The sequence below is a fragment of the Dendrobates tinctorius genome, unplaced genomic scaffold (assembly GCF_039654945.1).
Source record: "Dendrobates tinctorius isolate UK_male_01 unplaced genomic scaffold, ASM3965494v1 ptg000140l, whole genome shotgun sequence".
NCBI classification, from domain to species: domain Eukaryota; kingdom Metazoa; phylum Chordata; class Amphibia; order Anura; family Dendrobatidae; genus Dendrobates; species Dendrobates tinctorius.
The window spans coordinates 9,497,783-9,519,390 of NW_027361808.1; the positions used below are offsets into that span (position 1 = coordinate 9,497,783).

Genomic DNA, 21,608 nt, shown 5'->3' on the forward strand with positions numbered 1-21,608 from the left:
ATGAAAAAAAAATTCTGACACTTTTTTTTTTTAATTCTTTCCTTCTTTAGAGTACCCTAGAGTCTACAGTTAGGCTGGTGATTCTGTTATGAATGGGTCACCAAGGAGGATAGCAGGCCAAGGCTAAGCCACAGAAAACCAGAGAGGTTGGTAACCAAGCGGATGCAGACCCCTGATCCTGTCCACACAACTAGCAGTAGCCGTGGAGCATACCTACGATGATCCTAGATGCCTCGGCACAGCCGGAGAGCTAACTAAGCCTAAAGCAAGAAAGGGGAAATCTAAACTGCCCCGGAGCAGACCCCAAAGGAATAGATAGCCCCCAAACATATATTGTCGGTGAGACAAGATGAAAACACAAACGCAGGCAGAAAAATAGACTGAGCAAATGATGGGGGACACTGTCTGCAATCACGCAAAAAACCCTGCAAAAAGTCCAACACATCTGATGCACAAAAGCACTGAAGTTGCACGACTTCGCCCCCACTAATCAGCACTTTGGTATATTCTGAAAGCAAAGCAAAAAGAGACCAGTATAAAAGGGGACAAAACAAACTGGCACATGCAGTAACATATGGGCGGTGATTCAGCACAGCCCCAGTTGGAGCTAGCTGACCCGCACAAAGCAAAGATAACCAAAACCAGATCAAATGCAAACAGAATAGCAAATGAACCACTTAGCTGAACAGGAGACATGAGACCTCAGGAGGTGCAAGAAGAAAATCACCAGCAGGGATAGAGGGAGTCAGCTGTCTTAAATCCCAATCAGAAACCCCAGATCTCCAATCGTCTTCCTCATTATCAGGTGGCAAGCCTCTGTCAATCAGATCAGCTCCACTACCTCCAGTAACCACCAGAGGGAGCTCAGAAAGAGAACTCTCAATCTGACCAGCTCCACTATCTTCAGTAATCACCAGAGGGAAGCCAGAGAGAGAATTCACAACATGCCCCCATAAGATGCTCCATAGAATATCCCTATAAGATGCTCCATAGAATATGCCCCCATAAGATGCTCCACAGGATATGCCCCCATAAGATTCTCCACAGAAAATGCCTCCAAAGATGCTCCATAGATTATGCCCAATAAGATGCTCCACAGAATATGCCCCCATAAGATGCTCCACAGAATATGCCCCCATAAGATGCTCCAAAGAATATGTCCCCATACGATGGTCCACAGAATATAAGATGCTCCACAGAATATGCCCCCATAAGATGCTCCACAGAATATGCCCCCATATGCTGCTCCATAGGTTTTGCCCCATATGCTGCTCCATAGATTTTGCCCCATATGCCGCTGATGCTGCAAATGAAAAAAAGATATACTCACTTCTCGTCGTTGGGGCACAGGTGCCGGTGTCGCTGCTGGCTCAGGACCCGGCACCTCAGATATTCACCTGTCCCCATTACCACGCTGCTCACCGCTGTCTGCCACATCATCTCTCAGTGACGTTCAGGCAGCAGAGGACGCGGCATGCACTAACTACGTCACCACGCCCTCTGACCTGAACATCACTGACAGAGGACGCAGCAGGCAGCAGCAAGCAGTATGGGACCAGGGACAGGTGAATATAACCTATACTTACCCCCTCCTGGCGCGGTCTCTGCAGCCTCATTCTCCCACGGTCTTCGGGGCCTGCCTTCAGCGGTCATGTGATACCGCTCATTAAAGATATGAATATGCGCATATTCATGTCTTTAATGAGCGGTACCATGTGACCACTGAAGGAAGGAGCCTGAAACCGGGAGAAGCTGGGGGGCTGCAGAGACCGCGCCGGGGGGGTAAGTATTATCTCTGACACCCCCGCTCCCCCTCCCCCACCGACCCCTGGTATATGACTCGCATATAAGCCGAGATGGGGACTTTCAGCCCCAAAAAATGACAACATTTATTGATACAGTCATGTGCAGATTGCATACATTTTTAATGGATTTCCAAGGCCGAAGCACACTAAAAACGCATGTGCTTTATTTACCCGCGGATTTTCTGCACCTAATGCAAGTCAATGGGAGAAATCTGCACAAAAAATTAAGTGTATCTGCAAGAGAAATTGACATGTTGCGTATTTGAAACACGCACCACAGGTTAGTTTACGCTGAATAAAAAGAAGCACATCTATACAGTGTGTACGGAAAGAATTCAGACCCCTTAAATTTTTCAGACTTTGTTTCATTGCAGCCATTTGGTAAAAGTTTATTTTTTTCTCATCAATGTACACTCTGCACCCCATATTGACTGAAAAAAACAGAAATGTAGAAATTTTTGCAAAGTTATTAAAAAAGAAAAACTGAAATATCAAATATATAAGTCATAAGTATCCAGACCCTTTGCTCAGTATTGAGTAGAAGCACTCTTTTGAGCTAGTACAGCCATGAGTCTTCTTGGGAATGATGCAACAAGCTTTTCACACCTGGATTTGGGGATCCTCTGCCATTCTTCCTAGCAGATCCTCTCCAGTTCCGTCAGGTTGGATGGTGAACGTTGGTAGACAGCCATTTTCAGGTCTCTCCAGAGATGCTCAATGGGGTTTATGTCAGGGCTCTGGCTGGGCCAGTCAAGAATGGCCACAGAGTTGTTGTGAAGCCACTCCTTTGTTATTTTAGCTGTGTGCTTATGGTCATTGTCGTCGGCCAAATCTGAGGTCCAGAGCACTCTGGAAGAAGTATTCATCCAGGATATCTCTGTACTCTGCCGCATACATGTTTCCTTCAATTGCAACCAGTCATCCTTTCCCTGCAGCTGAAAAACATCCCCATAGCATGATGCTGCCACCACCATGTTTCACTGTTGGGATTGTATTGGGCAGGTGATGAGCAGTGCCCGGTTTTCTCCACACATAACAATTATTTATCACCAAAAAGTTCTATCTTCATCTCATCACACTAGAGTATCTTGTTTCTCATAGACTGGGAGTCCTTCGTGTTTTTTAGCAAACTCTCTGTGGGCTTTCATATGTCTGGCACTGAGGAGAGGCTTCAATCGAGCCACTCTGCCATAAAGACCCAACTGGTGGAGGGCTGCAGTGATAGTTGACTTTGTTGAACTTTCTCCCATCTCCCTACTGCATCTGTGGAGCTCAGCCACAGTGATCTTGGGGATCTTCTTTACCTCTCTCACCAAGGCTCTTCTCCCATGATTGCTCAGTTTGGCTGGATGGCCAGGTCTGAGAAGACTTCTGGTGGTCCCAAACTTCTTCCATTTAAGGATTTTCGTGGCCACTGTGCTCTTAGGAACCTTGAGTACTGCAGAAATTCTTTTGTAGCCTTGGCCAGATCTGTGCCTTGCCACAATTCTGTCTCTGAGCTCCTTGGCCAGTTCCTTTGACCTTGTGATTCTCATTTGGTCTGACATGCACTGTGAGCTGTAAGGTCTTAGTGAGCTGTCACATAGACAGACCCACTAGCGATCAGGACCAGCGAGCAAGCTGGTATCCAAGGTAAACAGCAGGTAACTAAGAGCCGCGCGGCTCTTAGTTACCGATGTTTACGTTGGATGCCAGCTCCCAGCGTCGCTGATCGTTGGTCTCTCGCTGTCACACGCAGCGACGCTTGCTGGCCAGCAGGAGACCAGCGATCAAAACATGGCCCAGGACATTCCTGCACGATCAGTGATACCCGGCGGGGGGGACGGTCGCTGATGCGTGCCACACACAGCGAGATCGCTGGCGAGATCGCTGTGGCGTCACAAAATCAGCGATCTCGCTGTGTGTGATGGGGCCTTTATATAGACAGGTGTGTGCCTTTGCAAATCAAGTCCTATCAGTTTAAGTAAACACAGCTGGACTCCAATGAAGGAGTAGAACCATCTCAAGGAGGATCACAAGGAAATGGAGAGAATATGACTTAAATATGAGTGTCTGAGCAAAGAGTCTGAATACTTATGACTGTGATATTTCAGTTTTTCTTTTTTAATAAATTTGCAAAAAATTCTACATTTCTGGGTTTTTTTTTCAGTCCAGATAGGGTGCAGAGTGTACATTAATGAGAAAAAAAATGAACTTTTTTTTTTAATTTAACAAATGGCTGCAATGAAACAAGACTGAAAAATTTAAAGGGGTCTGAATACTTTCCGTACACACTGTATATACTTCCTTCACAGTCTTCTTCTTCCTGTAAGTACTGTATGATTTAGTGATAACAGATTTACTAAAAGGCTTTTTTTTGTGGGACTAGTTGAAGTTTTTAATTGTACCACTTTAGGGTATTTTTTTATCAAGATTTTTCAGATGCAGAATGAAAAAGCAGCAATTCAGGAATTGTTTATTGATTTAGTTTTATGCTATATATACACTGTATAACCATGAAGCTTTTAACGTTACTTCTGGTCTTAAGTCTTATTACAGTTTCTCATCATTTGACGATGTAAATATGCTACTGTTAACCTGATAAACAAGGAAAAACTTGTTCATCATGTTTTAGGATGTTTCATGTGAATTAAAACATTTATCGTTGCTGGCAGAACATCTTTCTATGTAAACAGGGAATGTGATGATGACAATCTGCAAATTGTTTGGGGGACTGAACAAATGTATTTGCAATCATTTGTTCTCAGTCTGTGTTCACGGGGTGTTGATTTGTTATTTTGTTGCTTAGTTCACTGTATGTGCTCATATAGAGAGACTAATAATTGTCTATCTTAGGGTATGTGCACACGTTGCGGATTACCCTGCGGATTTTTCAGTGTGGATTTTACTAAATCCGCAGGTAAAATGACCTGCGTTTTACCTGCGGATTTAGTGCAGATTTTGTGTGGATTCCACCTGCATTTTTACACCTGCGGATTCCTATAATGGAGCAGGTGTAAAAACGCTGCGGAATCCGCACAAAGAGTTGACATGCTGTGGAAATGAACACGCAGCATGTGCATAGTGTTTTTAATTTTAGATTGACTTTAATGGTACTGTACAATGCAGGAGAATCTGCTGCCGATCCGCAGGGCCAAATCCGCTGCGGATCCGCAGCAGAATCCGCAACGTGTGCACAGACCCTAAATCTGCTTCATCGTTCAACTCTTCATGCTAATCTGTTGGTATAAATGATAGATGACAAATCTTGACAAAATTGATTAGTATGAATATATATTATTTATATGGGGAAAAATCTAAAAGCATTAGTTGTTAAGCAAACATACAGGTGCATCTTACAAAATTAGAATATCATCAAAAAGTTAATTTAAATCAGTTCTTCAATAAAAAAAGTAAAACTCATATATTATATATAGAGTCATTGCAAACAGAGCGATGTCTTTCAAGTGTTTAATGTTATTGATTATGGATTACAGCCAGTGAAAACACAAAAGTCATTATCTCAGTAAATTAGAATACTTTATAACACCAGCTTGAAAAAATGATTTCAAAATCCGAAATGTTGGCCTACTGAAATGTATGTTCAGTAAATGCAATCGATACTTGGTTGGGGCTCCTTTGGCATCAATTACTGCATCAATGTGGCATGGCATGGAGGCGATCAGCCTGTGGCACTGCTGAGGTGTTATGGAAGCCCAGGTTTCTTTGATAGCAGCCTTCAGCTCGTCTGCATTGTTGGGTCTGGTGTCTCTTATCTTCCTCTTTACAATACCATATAGATTCTCTATGGGGTTAAGGTCAGGCGAGTTTGCTGACCAATCAACCACAGTGATACTGTTGTTTTTAAATCAGGTATTGGTACTTTTGGCAGTGTGGACAGTTGCCAAGTCCTGCTATAGAATGAAATTTCCAAATCTAAAAAGCTTATCGGCAGAGGAAAGAATGAAGTGCTCTAAAATTTCCTGGTAGACAGTCGCGCTGACTTTGGTCTTGATAAAACACAGTGGACCTACACCAGCAGATGACATGGTTCCCCAAACCATCACTGATTGTGGAAACTTCACTTTTGGGTATTGGGTTTTCATTGGCTGTAAGCCATAATCATCAACATTAACAGAAATAAACACTTGAAATACATCACTCTGTTTGTAGTGACTCTAATGTATGAGATTCACTTTTTGTATTGAAGGACTGAAATAATTTAACTTTTTGATGATATTCTAATTTTGTGAGATGCACCTATAGAAATCAGTTCCATTTGGCTGCCACCAAGTCTAAGAACATTGGCTAACATTGATATGTAAATAAGTAACAAGGGAAGAAAACAACTGTTTGTTTTATTTTGTACAACAAATACGGTACATGAATTTTGGCATGATCAAGTGACACAGGTGCACTGACAAATGAAAGATGACCAAGTCAGTTGCTATAGAAGTTCCCTATGCACATCAATTCATGTAGAATGCTAAACAATACTGCACATGGGTTATGTTCTTCACAAAAATACTTTATATAAATAAGATCACTATATTTTTTTATTTCACATGGCTTAAGGTATGGATGTGGTCAAAATCCAAGTTCATTAACAGAAAGTTTCTGATGGAAGAACTGTACCAAGGATTCCTGGATGGCAATATGACATTGGACCGTGAAAATGATCCATTTTGGGATCCAGTAGAGGCTATTCATTTAGGATCAGCTTACATCTGGCTTCAGTCTCTAGCTTACTGTATGAAACTGGAAGAACAGACAGAACTTCTGGATTCTGAGGGGTTAGAGGAGGCCATTATCCTGATAAATATTACCCCTTGCTACAGTGGTGGAAGGTAAAGTACTGCACAGTTACACATACATGAACCATAACAAAACCATAACATTTACAATGTATACAATCATTTTGTATGAGCAGTTTAGAAAATAAAAATATTTTTGTGCCACCAAAACAAACACTTTTTAATTAAATTATTTTTGGTGAACCAGTATGTTTTATCTTACATCATGAGAATGAAACTATGATTAATACATGTTCTCTCCTTCTCCTTCTCTCCTTCTCCTGTGACAGCAACACCTGAGAGAGGGTATCTGCCCATCAAGACAGGAAACCTACTGAACAAAAGGGTGGTACTTCTCCCCATCAGTTTGGTTTTCTGTCCTTGAGGGAACCTAGAAGTGAAGGATGGTATGGAGCTTACCCAGGTCTTGATGGTGTATGTAGGATCTGGGTTACTGGCAGGTCTGAAGATGCCATTCTGTCCATGAGGTTACAATGTGCAGTTACGTGCAGGGGGAGACCTCTTTGCCAAAAATCTCCAGCCAACACGCTGCCCCGGGTCTGCACATTTCAGGGTGCACTTGTCGGCGTGCTCTGTGTTGAGTGCACTGGAGAAAAGCTGCTGGGTGTGCGCACACGTGGGGCTCGCTGATGAGGTGTCTGGCGCACCCTGGTGATGAAGTGCAACAGAAAGCAATGACCTCTTGGGTCTGACACACCCTGATGAGGCAGTGTGCCAGAAACCAAAGTGGTCAATAATGGGTCTGCACATGCTTTGAACCTTCCGGTAGCTCATTGTACACAGCGCTCCGGAGGGAAGATTCTGAAACGGTGAATTCCTGGTCAGGGTATGGAACAAGAGTGGGAGGTGTAGCTGTGGCATCCTTCCATTATATAGTGGAGTGATAACCACAGGATGGAAAAGGTGTGCAACTTTCATCCTGATGATATGGAAGTGCTTGAGGACCAACTGCAGCAGCCACAGCCACCACAGCACCAGTGTCATCATCAGGTACACAGCACTGGCAGTCATAAAAGTGGTAGCAAGACGAGCCAGAAGAACAGGAGGGCAGGTTCTGAATCCACTGCCTCCAGGGGAGAACGATCATGTGAACTGATCCAGACTCCATCTCTGGTACCCTATACTGAACGACAGAGTGGTTAGTGATCTTCGTGAAAGTTCACCATGTTAAATAGGTCCTTTACTTTCTTTATTCTTTACTAGGAAAGGCCTAGGAAGTGTAGTGCCATGATAAAAAATAAAGAATTTGCACTATGCGGGAATAACCTACCCAGCAGGTATGTGAAGAGACTCTGCCCGGATTGTACTCAGACGACTATTGCTGGAAAAAACCCAACTTTACCATATATTTATAATCTGTAATTAGGGCAGAAAGGGGTAAAAGGAAGAAAAGACCCAAGCGGTTAATTCAGATGAGTCAGTAAAGTCGGAGGAGGGGGAATAATTAGACTCTTCTTTCTGTGCCTCATCCTCTGATAAGGATGCAGGGCATAGGCCGTGTTTTCCGGTGGAAGACACAGATAAATTAGTAAAAGCCACCAGAACTACTATGGGCATATCAGACACTAAAACCCCAAGAACTGTCCAGGACATTATGATTTGGGTTTGAAACAAAAGAAAAGACACACATTTCCTGTTATTGAGAAAATTAAAATGCTCATTAATAGGGAATAGAAGAAGCCTGAAAAAAAGGAGCTGTAGCCCTTGACGAGGAAGAGGTGGCTATGTGGGACAAGATCCCTAAGATTGATGTGGCAGTGGTCAAGTCATGAAGTCATCTATCTTACTCTTTGAAGATCTGGATACTCTTAAGCATCCTCTGGATAAAAAAGACAAAATATATCTGAAGAAGGTAAGGGAGTGTTCATCGGGGGCAATAAAACTGGTAGTAGCGGCAATTTGTACAGCCTGATCAATGATGATTTGGTTACAGCAGTTAGAAGATCATTTTAAGAACAATATCCATAGAGATAATATCCTAGCCAGTCTCCCATTAATGGAGGGAGGTGCTCATCTTATGCTCTTTGCTCCCCTGCAGCACTTGGATCAGAAATTGCCAGTCCCATCCATTAACTACCGGCCTGCAAACTTCATCTGAAGGTGACCAGAATTTATTAGGTTTACTAAATTCACATATGTCATGGTCACTGTGGGGTGAATGTGAGTGGATGGGATGCAGGGTGGGAACTGAATGCGTTGTGGAGGGAGAACAGGGCACGGGCCTTATTATTATACTTGTTATTATAGGTAAGTGCACTGCACTGACTCTAATAAGTGCTGTTTGGGGAGGCTGGAGATGGGTAGGTAGGGGGCTTATTATTCTTATGGTTAGGGTCTTATTATGAGCCCAACCTGTTAGTATAACAAATCCTCAAACAGTAACCCTGTCATGAGCTGCATTATATTTAATAATGTCATAGTAAGCAACTTATTATTGTTGCAAAGTTATTAACCCCTTTCCGACATCGGGCGTAATAATACGCTAATGTCTGACACTCTCCCTTTTATGTGGGCTCCAGCGCTGATCTTTTCCGGCACATGTCAGCTATTTTGAACAGCTGACATGTGCTGCTAACAGCCGCGGGAGGAATCGCAATCCTCTCGCAGCTGTTAACCCATTAAATGCTGCTGTCAGAGTTTGACGGCAGAAAAAATGCTAGTCTAAGGGTGTCAGATTCCTTGTAGGAATGCTCAGACCTGACACCCATAAGGTAGTGGTGCACCATCTTGCTGGAATAACTCAGGGAATATGCCATTTTCAGTGCATAAAGAGGGCAACACATCATCACGTAGCAATTTCAGATATCCAGTGGCATTGAGGTTTCCATTGATGAAGAATGGCCCCACTATCTTTTTACCCCATATACCACACCATACCATCAATTATGGGTGTCAGGTCCGAGCATTCCTACATGAACAGTTTCCTGGAAAGTGGATTGGTCGTCGTGGGCCAGTTGAATGACCACCAAGGTCTCCCGATCTGACCCCCTTAGACTTTTATCTTTGGGGTCATCTGAAGGCAATTGTCTATGCTGTGAAGATACGAGATGTGCAGCATCTGAAACAATGGATACTGAAGGCCTGTGCTAGCATTTCTTCTGCGGTGTTGCTATCTGTGTGTCAAGAGTGGGAGAAGAGGGTTGTATTGACAATCCAACACAATGGGCATCACTTTGAACACATTTTATAAGTGGTCATAAATTTGTAAATAACTCATGAAAGAATAAAGTTACGTTAAAAACCAAGCACACCATTGCTTTTCTTGCATAATTCTCAATAAGTTTGATGTGTCACATGACCCTCTTCCCATTGAAAAAAAATTAAGTTGGATCCAAAATGGCCAACTTCAAAATGGCCGCCATGGTCACCACCCATCTTGGAGAGTTTCCCCCCTCCCATATACTAATGTGCCACAAACAGGAAGTTGATATCACCAACCATTCCCATTTTATTTAGATGTATTCATGTAAATGGCCCACCCTGTAGTTATATAAGGCCCCTAGGGCTGACACCTTTACCCTAAGAATGCTAGCAGACAAGCCCATTTTTATACCTTGCTGGCGGAAGTCTAATATGGCATTCATTGGTATGAATTGCGCTGAACTAGCAAAGAACTTTGCCCAGGTTCTACCATATATTTTAGTTGTTACAGATTTTCTGCTTTTCCGCAGAGTAGAGACTAAGTTCGGGGAGAACTCTTTCCGAATCAATAATGCCCTTTCAAACTCCAGACCGTCAAATGAAGGCGACTGCTGCAGATGGCAAATGGGACTCTGACTGAGGAGATCTGGAACAACTGGAAGGACTCATGGATCCGATACAAAAATCCTCCTTATCCATGAAAACATGGTCTCTTGGACCAGAAAGACGCAATCAGAATAATTCTCGCTTGCTCCTCCCTGACTTTACTCTATATTGCAGGAATCAGCATCAACAGCGGGAAGGCGTAGGCCAGCTTGAAGTCCCAAGGAATCTGCATGGCATCCAGTGCATAGGGTTTCTCTCTTTTCAGTTTTCCGGTTTTGCTTGTTTTCAAACAGGTCTATATTTGGTTGACCTCAATGATCCACGAACTGGTGGAATATTGCAAGGTTTAGTTCCCATTCCCCTTGTTTTAATGTGTTTCAACTCAGAAAGTCTGCTCTCTCATTTTCCTTCCCTTTTATGTGAAATGCTGTTAGTATTAAGGGCCTGTCACAGTAAGTGATATCGCTAGCAATATCGCTATAACTTGTGACGTTATAGCGATATTGCTAGTGATGTCGCTATGTCTGATACTTACCTCCGACCGTCTCCCCCGCTGGTTATCACTGATCACGCGAGAACGTCCTGGGAGGTTTCTCGTCGTCAGCTTCCTGTGGCGCTTCCTGTGGAGAGACGAGCGACGAGCGTGGAGCCGGGAGGGAGGATATCAGGATCGCCTAGTGTGACAGGTGAGTAGCGACCCCCGTCCCCAGCGATGTTGCTGGTGAGATCTGCCTGTGTAGCAGCTCACTAGCGACCACTTAGCGATGCACCAGCGATCCTGACCGCGTCATATTGCTGGTCGGGATCGCTGGTACATCGCTAAGTGTGACAGTACCATTAAACAATGTTCTCCCACAATCTGACAAATCTCTTCCATCAGCAACATTAGAGAGTTAGATTTCGTTCCTCCTTGATGGTTGATGTAGGCGACTGTTGTCTGGTTGTCTAACATGATGCGAACATTATGCCCTTGCAAGAGGGAAAGGAATTTTATTACTGCATTTCTTACTGCCATCAACTCCTTCATATTTGCCAAATAACTCTTCTTGGTCACTGACCAGACTCCTTGGACTATGCAATGTCTCAGATGTGCTCTTCGTCCTTCTGAACTTGTCTGTCGCTATTATAACCTTCATCTGATATGACCAAGGGACTCCTTGTGACAGATTCTCTATCTCCAACCACCATGTGATGAAATCGATAGTCACCTGGGAAAGTGTTATCTTCCCCTCCAAATAGCCCTTGAGTCCTTTTTCCTCCCTTTAGAATGTCCTGCTGTAAACGCCTGGAGTGTATCTGGGCCCATTCAACTGCTGGAATACAGGAAGTCATTGTACCTCATAGTGACATTGCCCTTTTTAGAGACATAGCAGGTTTTACGACTGCTGCTAATGTAGGTATTCGCAGGTACGAGGGATGCAGTGACAAGACGGGATACGGGATGAACTTAGGGTGTAACTTTTTAAATATATATGTCCCTATGAGGGCTATCTCGAGTAACCAACAAGCTAACAGCGATTATCCTCGCAGGGATGAAAACAAGAATACACAGGTAACACGAACACGACTACCTGGTCGAGACCGATAACTATAGGGCCGCATTGTGGCCGACTACGGGTCCAGAAAACTATAGGTTATTAACTACAACGTGTCACTTATCCTCCTCTGACGTCCGGCAGAGTGGTGGTCAATGCTGCTTCGGCATTTCAGTCGCTGGGCCCAGACAACAAGGATTTGGCGCAGGCTTTGGGCAGGCAGAGTGGGGGCACAACAGGCCCCTGAAGAGTTCCTTTGCGTTGCGCCTCCCAGCGGAGGCGGGATGGCGTTGGCCGGGACCCGAGGCGTGTAGGCCGCAACCACAGGTTGGGGCTGGGCAGCGGCGACCGCGGGTGGCGGTGAACAAGCCGCAGCCGCGGGCTGGGATCGGGCTGCGGTGGCAAGTAGGCCACATCCGTGGGCTGGAGTCGAGCCACGGTGGCTGCGGGCGGCAGCAGGTAGGCCGCAGCCGTGGGCTGGAGTCGAGCCGCGGTGGCCGCGGGCAGAAGGGAGTAGGCCGCAGCTGCGGGCCGGAATTGAGCCTCGGGCGGCAGCGGGCAGGCCGCAGCCGCGGGCTGGAGTCGAGCTGCAGTGGCCACGGGCGGCAGCGGATGGGCCGCAGCTGCGGGCTGGAGTTGAGCAGCGGTGGCCGCGGGCCGCAGCAGGTAGGCCGCAGCCGCGGGCTGAAGTCGGGCTGTGGCAGCCGCGAGAGCACGGTCAGGCAGTCTGTGTCTCTCTGCTGTACGGCTCGGTGCCATCTCTCTCCTGTCTGCGGTGAGTCTCCCTCCAGTCCCTCCAGCCATTGCTCCCTTCTTCTAGCTCGCACTCTGGCTCTCAGGTGCCCTCTAGCCTTCCTGCTTCTTCTCTCCCACTCTGTCGAATGCCCCCTGCTGGCATCCTCAGCTCCTTTTATACTTGCTCCACCCCCATCTCTTCTAAAACCCTCTCTAGTCCGTCCTCCAATTATGTCCCCCGGAAACAGTCCCCCTAGGAATCTTTGTGACAGTCCCCTTGGTTCCGGTCCAGTAACACAGTGGGGATTCCCCCTCCTACAATTCCCCATTCTTTATGCTCGCCAGTACTCGGGCGAGGGTTTGGAGGAGCCTGGCCAGTTTTTTTATATGAAAGTCTTTGCTGCCACACGAACTGGTCCTGTTCGTAGAGTTCGGGGGGTTTGCCAGCTGTTGACCGCTCTGAGCATCGTGGATCGACTGGGGTGGAGTCCTCTGGGGTGGTAGAAGATGGTGGACTGACTCGACCTGCTGGAGTATTATTTTTTGAAGTGTCCATTTGTACCGCCGGAGGATCTTCCTCATCGTCCTCAATCCATACTGCTGGCGGAGGTTCTGAGATTTGTGGAGGGGTCTCGGGTCGTGCAGAGTCTGTGGAATTACAGGGTCGCAGCATATTGCGGTGTACAGTATGGATAGGATGGTCTCCATCTTTTTCAGATTGTATTTCATCCACTGGCCCATGAGAGCTTACTCGGCGCAGTACTCAGTAGGGACTTTCTTCCCAGCGGTGTTCCAATTTATTTTGGGGGCACTGATCTCGTATGAGTACACGATCTCCTGCTTGGAGGTCAGTGTATTGAGGCGGGGTCTTCCCCAGGTGTTCCAGATCCTGAAGTTTTGTGTGGACGATTCGTTGCAGGGTTTGCAGCCGACACCGATGATTCCGGACCCACGAGGAAACCCCTGTCCATGGTTGTTCCTCCTCCGGGTTTAACTCTACCTCCGTGATCCCCTTGCCTTCCCGGCCGAATAGCAGCGAGTACTGAGTGTAGCCAGTAACTCGGTGTACCCGGTTGTTATAAACCCAGACCAGTTCAGGGATGTATTCGGGCCATCGGGCCTTCTGATCGCTTTCCAGGGTGCGTAGCATTTGGATTAATCTCCAATTAAATCGCTCGCAGGCCCCATTTCCTTGAGGATGGTACGGAGTGGTTCGGGATTTATCGATACCATATAAGTGGTGTAATTCTTCCATTACTTTTCCCAGGAAGCACGCACCTTCGTCTGAATGGATCTGTTGTGGGCAGCCGTATACTTGCATAAAGTTTTTACTAATCGCTTAGGCGGCCAATTCCGTAGTTTGATCTCGGGTAGCGGTTACCACGGCGAATTTGGTGAAATGGTCCACCATGACTAGACAGTGCTCATACCCCTGGTGAGCAGGACCGATGGTTATATAGTCTATTATCAAGAGTTCGAGGGGTGCTGCGGTTACCATTGTCTGCACTGGAGCCTGTTGCTCGGGTGGGTTAGTTAATTCACACAGGTGGCACGCACGGCAAACTTCTTCCACTGCGGCCTGCAACCGGGGATGGTAGGCCATTTGTTGTAGCCACTGAAAAGTCTTTTGTGGCCCAAAATGAGCCCCCTTTTCATGGGCCTCGCGAGCAAGTTCAATGAGTTGGGCTCCCGGTATTAATACCTGCCAGGCTGTCACTGATGTTGTACGCAACACTGCCTTTCGGTACAATAGTCGTCCTTTGATCACCAGATTCTCCCATTGATGTAGCATTAGTAAAGTGTCCCAAGTCAGTGTCTGCCTTTGGGTGTCGCTGGGTAACTGGCCCGTGGCCACCCATTGACGTAGTGGCCCAATCTCTCCTTCTTCTTGCTGTTGTTGGATCCATTTATCTCGGGATTGTTCTAGTATGCCCCTAGCGGGTCCTATGTGGGATTGCTCTCGGGTTGTAGCTGTGATTCCGGCGGAGGCCAGGGCAAACGGGGTTTCCTCTAAAATCTGTAACACCCTGAAAAATGTTTTTTGCTGTCCCAGGGGCCTCTACATTACAGAATCCCAGGCCTCCCTGTTCAACGCCATTAGGACCACTTCCGCCTCTAGGTCAAGGATCACAGGATGCATCCTAAATAGCCCTCGCATCCGTTCCTTCCAGCTCCACAGCATAGTATTGCTGCCAGAGAACCTGGGTAGATTACTCAGCATAGCCCCCAAGGATAGACTGGACCGGGGCCCACTGTTGCTCCCCTGGTCCACTGCACCTCTGCTCACGCTCGGAGACTGCATCCTGCCCACTACGCCAAATGTAGGTATTCGCAGGTACGCGGGATGCAGTGATGAGACGGGAGACAGGATGAACTTAGTGTCACAGTCCAATTCTTGGATCTTTATCAGATTCTGGATTCCCTCATTTAAATCCTTTTTTTTTCCTTTCAGGCCTGGGAGCTTAATATGGGTTTTTGCCCCCGGTGGCCATAGGTGTTATTGCATGTCTGTTTTGTTTCCCTGCTGATGTGACCACTCCCTTGGCTATATAAGGTCACATGGTGTATAAGCAGGGGTTGATTATAGCAGGTCCTTTTTGGATTCCAACTTCGGTGAAGTGAGCAGCTGGCTCTGAGGTGTTGAGCTACTGCTGAAATCTGGTGAAGTAGCAGCTGGCTCTGAGGTGTCGAGCCACTGCTGAAACTGGTGCTGAACTCTGCCTGCCCGGTGTCTGAAGCAGAGAAAGATGGTGAAGGTAGCGGCTGGCTCTGAGGTGTCGAGCCACTGCTGAAAGTTAATCCGGTGATGAACTCTGCTGCCTGGTGACTGCAGCAGAGAAAGATGGTGAAAGTAGCAGCTGGCGCTGAGGTGTCGAGCCACTGCTGAAAGCTGACCTTGTGCTGCACTCGGCTGCCTGGTGACTGCTGCAGAGAAAGATAAGTTTTTGCTTTTTCCTTCGTGTGTATTAGTGCAGCGGTGGAACCACTGTCCGCACTATACAGTTCCCTAGCAAGGGATAGTGAGGGAGTCAGGTATCCTGCTCGGCGACAGGTGAAGAGCCTGTATAGGGAACGTTAGGAGTGTTCAGGGACACTGCCTCAGGGGAGTGCAGGAGGTCTCCATGTCCCCGTTCCCTATTGCAGGGCCCACCGTTGTAACTGTTTCCCCGGTGTTCCCTTGCGGGTTGTGTCACACGGGGCAGGTATACGTGACATTGTCTTGTTGTTTCAGTTACTGGCTACTGACCTTTGGGTCGTGTCACACAGGACAGGTACACGTGACACTTAGGTTGTAACATTTTATATATTTGTCCCTATGAGGGCTATCTTGAGTAACCAACAAGCTAACAGTGATTATCCTCACAGGGATCAAAACAAGAATACACAGGTAACATGAACACGACTACCTGGTCGAGAGCGGTAACTATAGGGCCACGGTATGGCCGACTACGGGTCCAGAAAACTATAGGTTATTAACTACAAAGTGTCACTTATCCTCCTCTGGTTAAAACTGAAAGAGAAAGAGCGCAATAGCGTCTTACCCAAGTAAAAGGGATATAATTCAAGCTATTATACTCACCAATAGCAGGAGAGTTTTAGGCATAAAGGAATAGAGGTCAAGCTGCTGCACATCCAAATGGCCACGCCGTGACCATAGATCATCAGATTTCAAAGAAATAGTTTTCGGATTAAACGTGCGCTGCTAGACAAAACGACTCCTTTCCAGATTGCATATTTGTATACTTTTATTTTCCCATTTTCCCAACGCGTTTCGAAGTTAGAAACTTCTTCCTCAGGGGATGATATGTACATAATCCGAAAACTATTTCTTTGAAATCTACTTATCCTCCTCTGACATCCGGCAGTGTGGTGGTCGATGCTGCTTCGGCATTTCCGCCGCTAGGCCCAGCTGACGAGGATTTGGTACAGGCTTCAGGCATTCCTACGACAAGGAGGAGTGGGGGCACAACCGGCCCCTGAAGAGTTCCTCTGCGTTGTGCCTCCCAGCGGAGGCGGGATGGCGTTGGCCGGGGCCCGAGGTGTGTAGGCCGCAACCACATGTTGGGGCCGGCCTAGCGGCGACCGGGGGTGGTGGTGAACAAGCCGCAGCCGTGGGCTGGGATCGGGCTCCGGTGGCCACAGCCATGGGCTGGAGTCGAGCCGCAGTGGCCGCGGGCGGCAGCGGGTAGGCTGCAGCTGCGGGCTGGACTTGAGCCGCGGAGGCCGCAGGCGGCAGCGGGTAGGCCGCAGCCGCGGGCTGGAGTTGAGCTGCGGAGGCCGCAGGTGGCAGCGGGCAGGCCGCAGCCGCAGGCTGAAGTCGGGCTGTGGCGGCCGCGAGGAACGCGGTCGGGCAGTCGGTGTCTCTCTGCTGTAGGGCTTGGGGCCATCTCTCTCCTGTCTGCGGTGAGTCTCCCTCCAGTCCTTCCAGCCGCTGCTCTCTTCTTCTAGCTTGCGTTCTGGCTCTGGCTCTCTGACACCCTCTAGCCTTCCTGCTTCTCTCCTGCTCTGTCGAGTGCCCCCTGCTGGCGTCCTCAGCTCCTTTTATACTTGCTCCGCCCACATCCCTTCTAGAACCCTCTCTGGTTCGTCCTCCAATTATGTCCCCCGGAAACAGTCCCCCTAGGAACCTTGGTGACAGTCCCCTTGGTTCCGGTTCGGTAACACAGTGGGGACTCCCCCTCCTACACTAAGACTAAGGCCATGATTTTATTCTTTTTTTCCTTTCAGCAGTAGGCTGGTGTTTTCTCTTGAGTTCAAAATCTAATATATAAATCTCAATGTTTGTGTGTGTGTGTGTGTGTGTATGTTTGTATGTATGTATGTGTGTATGTCTGGGATTGGCATCTGCACCGTCGCAGCTACAGCCACAAAATTTTGCACAGTCACACGTCTGGACCCCGAGAGCGTCATAGGCTATGTTGTGAGGCGAAATTTTAACCCTGCGCGTTCCAATTCACCAAACAATTTGGCCTATTATTCTTATCATTTCTATGGTGTTATCGTCCTTCTGTAAAGCTGGAAGTAACACAATTTATTACCGTGCCAACACAGACCACCCTCTGACACAGACTGCAGGGGGAGCCCAGTATCACACAGGATAGGATTAGATACACAGCTCAGCAGTCAGTATCACACAGGAGAGGATTAAGGCCCCTTTACATTTAGCGATGCACCAGCGATCCGACCACGATACGACCCAGTCAGGATCGCTGGTGCATCGCTAAATGGTCGCTAGTGAGTTGCCAAACAGGCAGATCTCACTAGCGATGTAGCAACGCAGCAGAGGTCGTTACTTACCTTTCACACGCAGTGATGCTGACGTCCTCCCGCCCTCGTCCACACATCGCTCGTCGGTGCCAGCAAGAAGCGCCCGACGAGAAATGGACCCGGCCGATCTTGCACGATCAGCGACAGACAGCGGGGGAGCAGGTCGGAGGTAAGTATCACACATAGCGATATCGCTAGCAATATCGCTGCTGCGTCACAAAATCGGTGATGCTTTAGCGATATTGCTAGCGATATCGCTATGTGTAAAACCCCCATTAGACACATGGCTCAGCAGACAGTATCACACAGGATAGGATTAGATACACAGCTCAGCAGTCAGTATCACACAGGATAGGATTAGATACACAGCTCAGCACACAGTATCACACAGAATAGTATTAGATACATGGCTCAGCAGACAGTATCACACAGAATAGGATTAGATACATGGCACTGCAGTCAGTATCACACAGGATAGGATTAGATACACGGCTGAGCAGTCAGTAACACACATGATAGGATTAGGTACATGGCTCAGCAGTCAGTATCACACAGGATAGGGTTAGATACACGGCTCAGCAGACAGTATCACACAGGATAGGATTAGATACACTGCTCAGCAGTCAGTATCACACAGGATAAGATTAGGTACACTGCTGAGCAGTCAGTAACACACGATAGGATTAGATGCACAGCTCAGCAGAAAGTATCACATAGGAGAGGATTAGGTACACAGCTCAGCAGACATTATCACACAGGATAGGGTTAGATACACAGCTCAGAAACAGGATGTGCCAAAGGAGAGGACATTTTCATTCCAAGAATTCCACTCATTCCATCTGATTTGTTTTTTGATTTTAAATGCCTCCAGTTTCCAGTTCAACTGCTATTTGCAATGTCCATTAACATTGCTCAGGGACAGTCCTTGAAAGTAGTAGGGATCGATTTGCAATCTCCATGCTTTTCTCATGGTCAACTTTACGTGGTCTGTTCAAGAGTTGGAACTGCCAAAAATCTGTTCATCTTTGCAGCGAAAGGAAAAAACAAAAATCTTGAATGAGTTGAAAATAAAATACTATCAATACTTGGGTAATCGTTTAGTTAATTTGTGTTGCAAATCTGTAGTGTTGAATATATGATGTGAAATGTTTTTATGTGCAATATAATCATTATAATTTGTTATAACTAACCACAGTTGGTTACTATGCCCAGGCAAAGCCGGGCTCTTCAGCTAGTAAGTCATAAGAAAGAATGAACCCCCAGTGGTTCCAGTTTTAATTTTTCTAAGCAAAGCGCTGGTGGACAAATGCAATGTCATTGTATTAGCATATGCACATGACATTAGAGTCCCGGCGTTGCGCAATGACATCAATGCACCGGAACTCTAAAGTCCAGTGTGTATACCAGTGCCTCAGCCAGTGTATTACCATGCCATTCTGTAAACTGCAGGCTTAAAGTAAAATGCGTTCTACAAAATAGAGAGCAGTATTGCAGGGAGATCATGTTGCTCTGCATTACCCCAAACTATATCGTCATGCTGCATATAGCGATACAGTTAGGAGTGGTGGTAACTCTAGGTGGTCACTTCTGAGTGATGGGCCACCAGATACGTTACTGGTGCACCTATAAACAATAATGCTTCTTAAGTGATTGTGACTGACAAGCGCCTTCCTAAGTACGCGTATAAGCAGAAACCTATCAGTCACTGTCAGCAGGCGGGAAGAAGCCACCAGGGACCACCTGTATGACTAGTGTACAGCGCCAGGGCCGCCATCAGGGCATTACTGCCCTGACTGGCGTATGGGGCCCGGTAGGCAGAGGGGGCCCGCTTCGGGCCCCGGGTCCTCTGGTCACCGGGCTTCTACCGGTAGGTAAACCGGGCCCTCGGCGCTGCCGCAGCTAAACCCTATTGACAATGCGGGCCCGCACGTCAATAGTTAACAGCCGCCAGCCAATAGGAGGCTGGCAGCTGATTTCAGCCGCAGCGCGCACCTCGTCTGCGTCTGATGTCACTGTCAGTCGCCGGCTGGGACGCGCTGCAGAGTGTGGAGGGAGCACGAGCGTCGCCCGCCGTTGGACCGCGGCCAGGTAAGAAGAACTTTTTTTAATTTTTTTACATTTTTAAGAGCGGCAATCCGGGGGGGGCCCAGGGGAGACTGAGACATGGGGCAGAATGCTGGACATGGGCAGAATGCTGAACGCTGGGGCAGATTGCTGGACATGGGGCAGAATGATGAACACTGGGGCAGATTGCTGGACATGGGTCAGAATGTGGGGCACGATGGGGCAGATTGCTGGACACAATGGGGCAGATTGCTGGACACGATGGGGGCAGAATGCTGGACACGATGGGGCAGATTGCTGGACACGATGGGGCAGATTGCTGGACACGATGGGGCAGATTGCTGGACAGGATGAGGGCAGAATGCTGGGCATGATGGGGCAGATTGCTGGACACGATGGGGCAGAATGCTGGACACGATGGGGCAGATTGCTGGTCATGATGGGGGCAGAATGCTGGACACGATGGGGCAGATTGGGCACGATGGGGCAGATTGCTGGACACGATGGGGCAAAATGCTGGACACGATAGGGGCAGAATGTGACAGTGAGACACAGGAGGGAGCTGAATGGACACGGGGGCAGAATGTGACAGTGAGACACAGGAAGGGGCAGAATGTGAGGCACAGAGGCAGAATGTGACAGTGAGACACAGGAAGGGGCAGAATGAGATACGGGGCATGATTGGAGACACTGGGGGCAGGATTGGAGACAGATGGGGCAGGATTGGAGACAGATCATGCAGGATCATGGGGCAGGATGGATACGGTGGAGACAGATGGGGCAGGATGGGGAGATCATATGGGGCAGAATGGATACTTATGAGGGCGGGATGGGAGAACGGATGGCTGAAGCCAGGAACGAGACACACGGGGGCTAGGATGGGGGATATTATTACCACAGGGTCTAATTAAGGGATATTATTACTGCAGTGATGTATTTATTTTATTTTTTGAGTATACTGTTTTAAATGGGGGGAGAGCGGTCCTGTTACTGTGTAGAGTGACACTATGTTGCCTTTTTTTCTTCATGTGATGTAATGTAGAAGTTGGGAAAATTAAGTAATATGTTCTGCAAGCGGAGCTCTAGGTAACTGTGTTATTTCCTGCAGAGACGAGCCCTGGCTGGAAGACGTGATGGCGGTCTGTGCTGGATGAAAGATGAAAAGCAAAGATGAAGGACTTCACCTAGAGACGTCACTGATGAGTTAGTGTGTCACTTATACACTGACACTATACACTGTATAGAGGCCTTGTGCATAATGTAATTGATCACTGTATTACCTGTACACAGACACTGCATACTAAGTACAGATCTCTAGTGTATAATGGCACTTATGGTGATAGTATCGTGTGTTTTTTTTATTACTGGTCAGTATTGTAATATTCAGTCACTGTGGTGGTAATATGTGGTCTGGTCATGGTGCGGTGCTGTTCCTTGTATGTGATATTATTCGGTCACTGTGGTGGTAATATGTGGTCTGGTCATGGTCTGGCGGTATTTGTTCCTTGTGTGTGGTATTATAGGTCACTATGTGGTCTGGACATGGTGCGGTGGTATTTTTCCCTTGTATGTGATGTTATTGGTCATTTTAAAAATTGAAAAATAGAAAAAAACCTAAATTGTATCACATATTTTAACAAATATTTAATAGATTACAGTAG

At 47.1% G+C, this 21,608-nt stretch overlaps 1 protein-coding gene across 1 annotated transcript in view; it reads left to right on the forward strand.

Annotated features, from left to right (window-relative positions):
- LOC141049002 (kinesin-like protein KIF28) overlaps window positions 1-21,608 on the forward strand; it is a 327,138-nt gene that overhangs the window by 209,916 nt on the left and 95,614 nt on the right. The window contains exon 17 of the mRNA XM_073545091.1: window positions 6,360-6,631. Within this exon, the coding sequence (XP_073401192.1) occupies window positions 6,360-6,631 (272 nt within the window). The remainder of the gene's footprint in view (window positions 1-6,359; window positions 6,632-21,608) is intronic.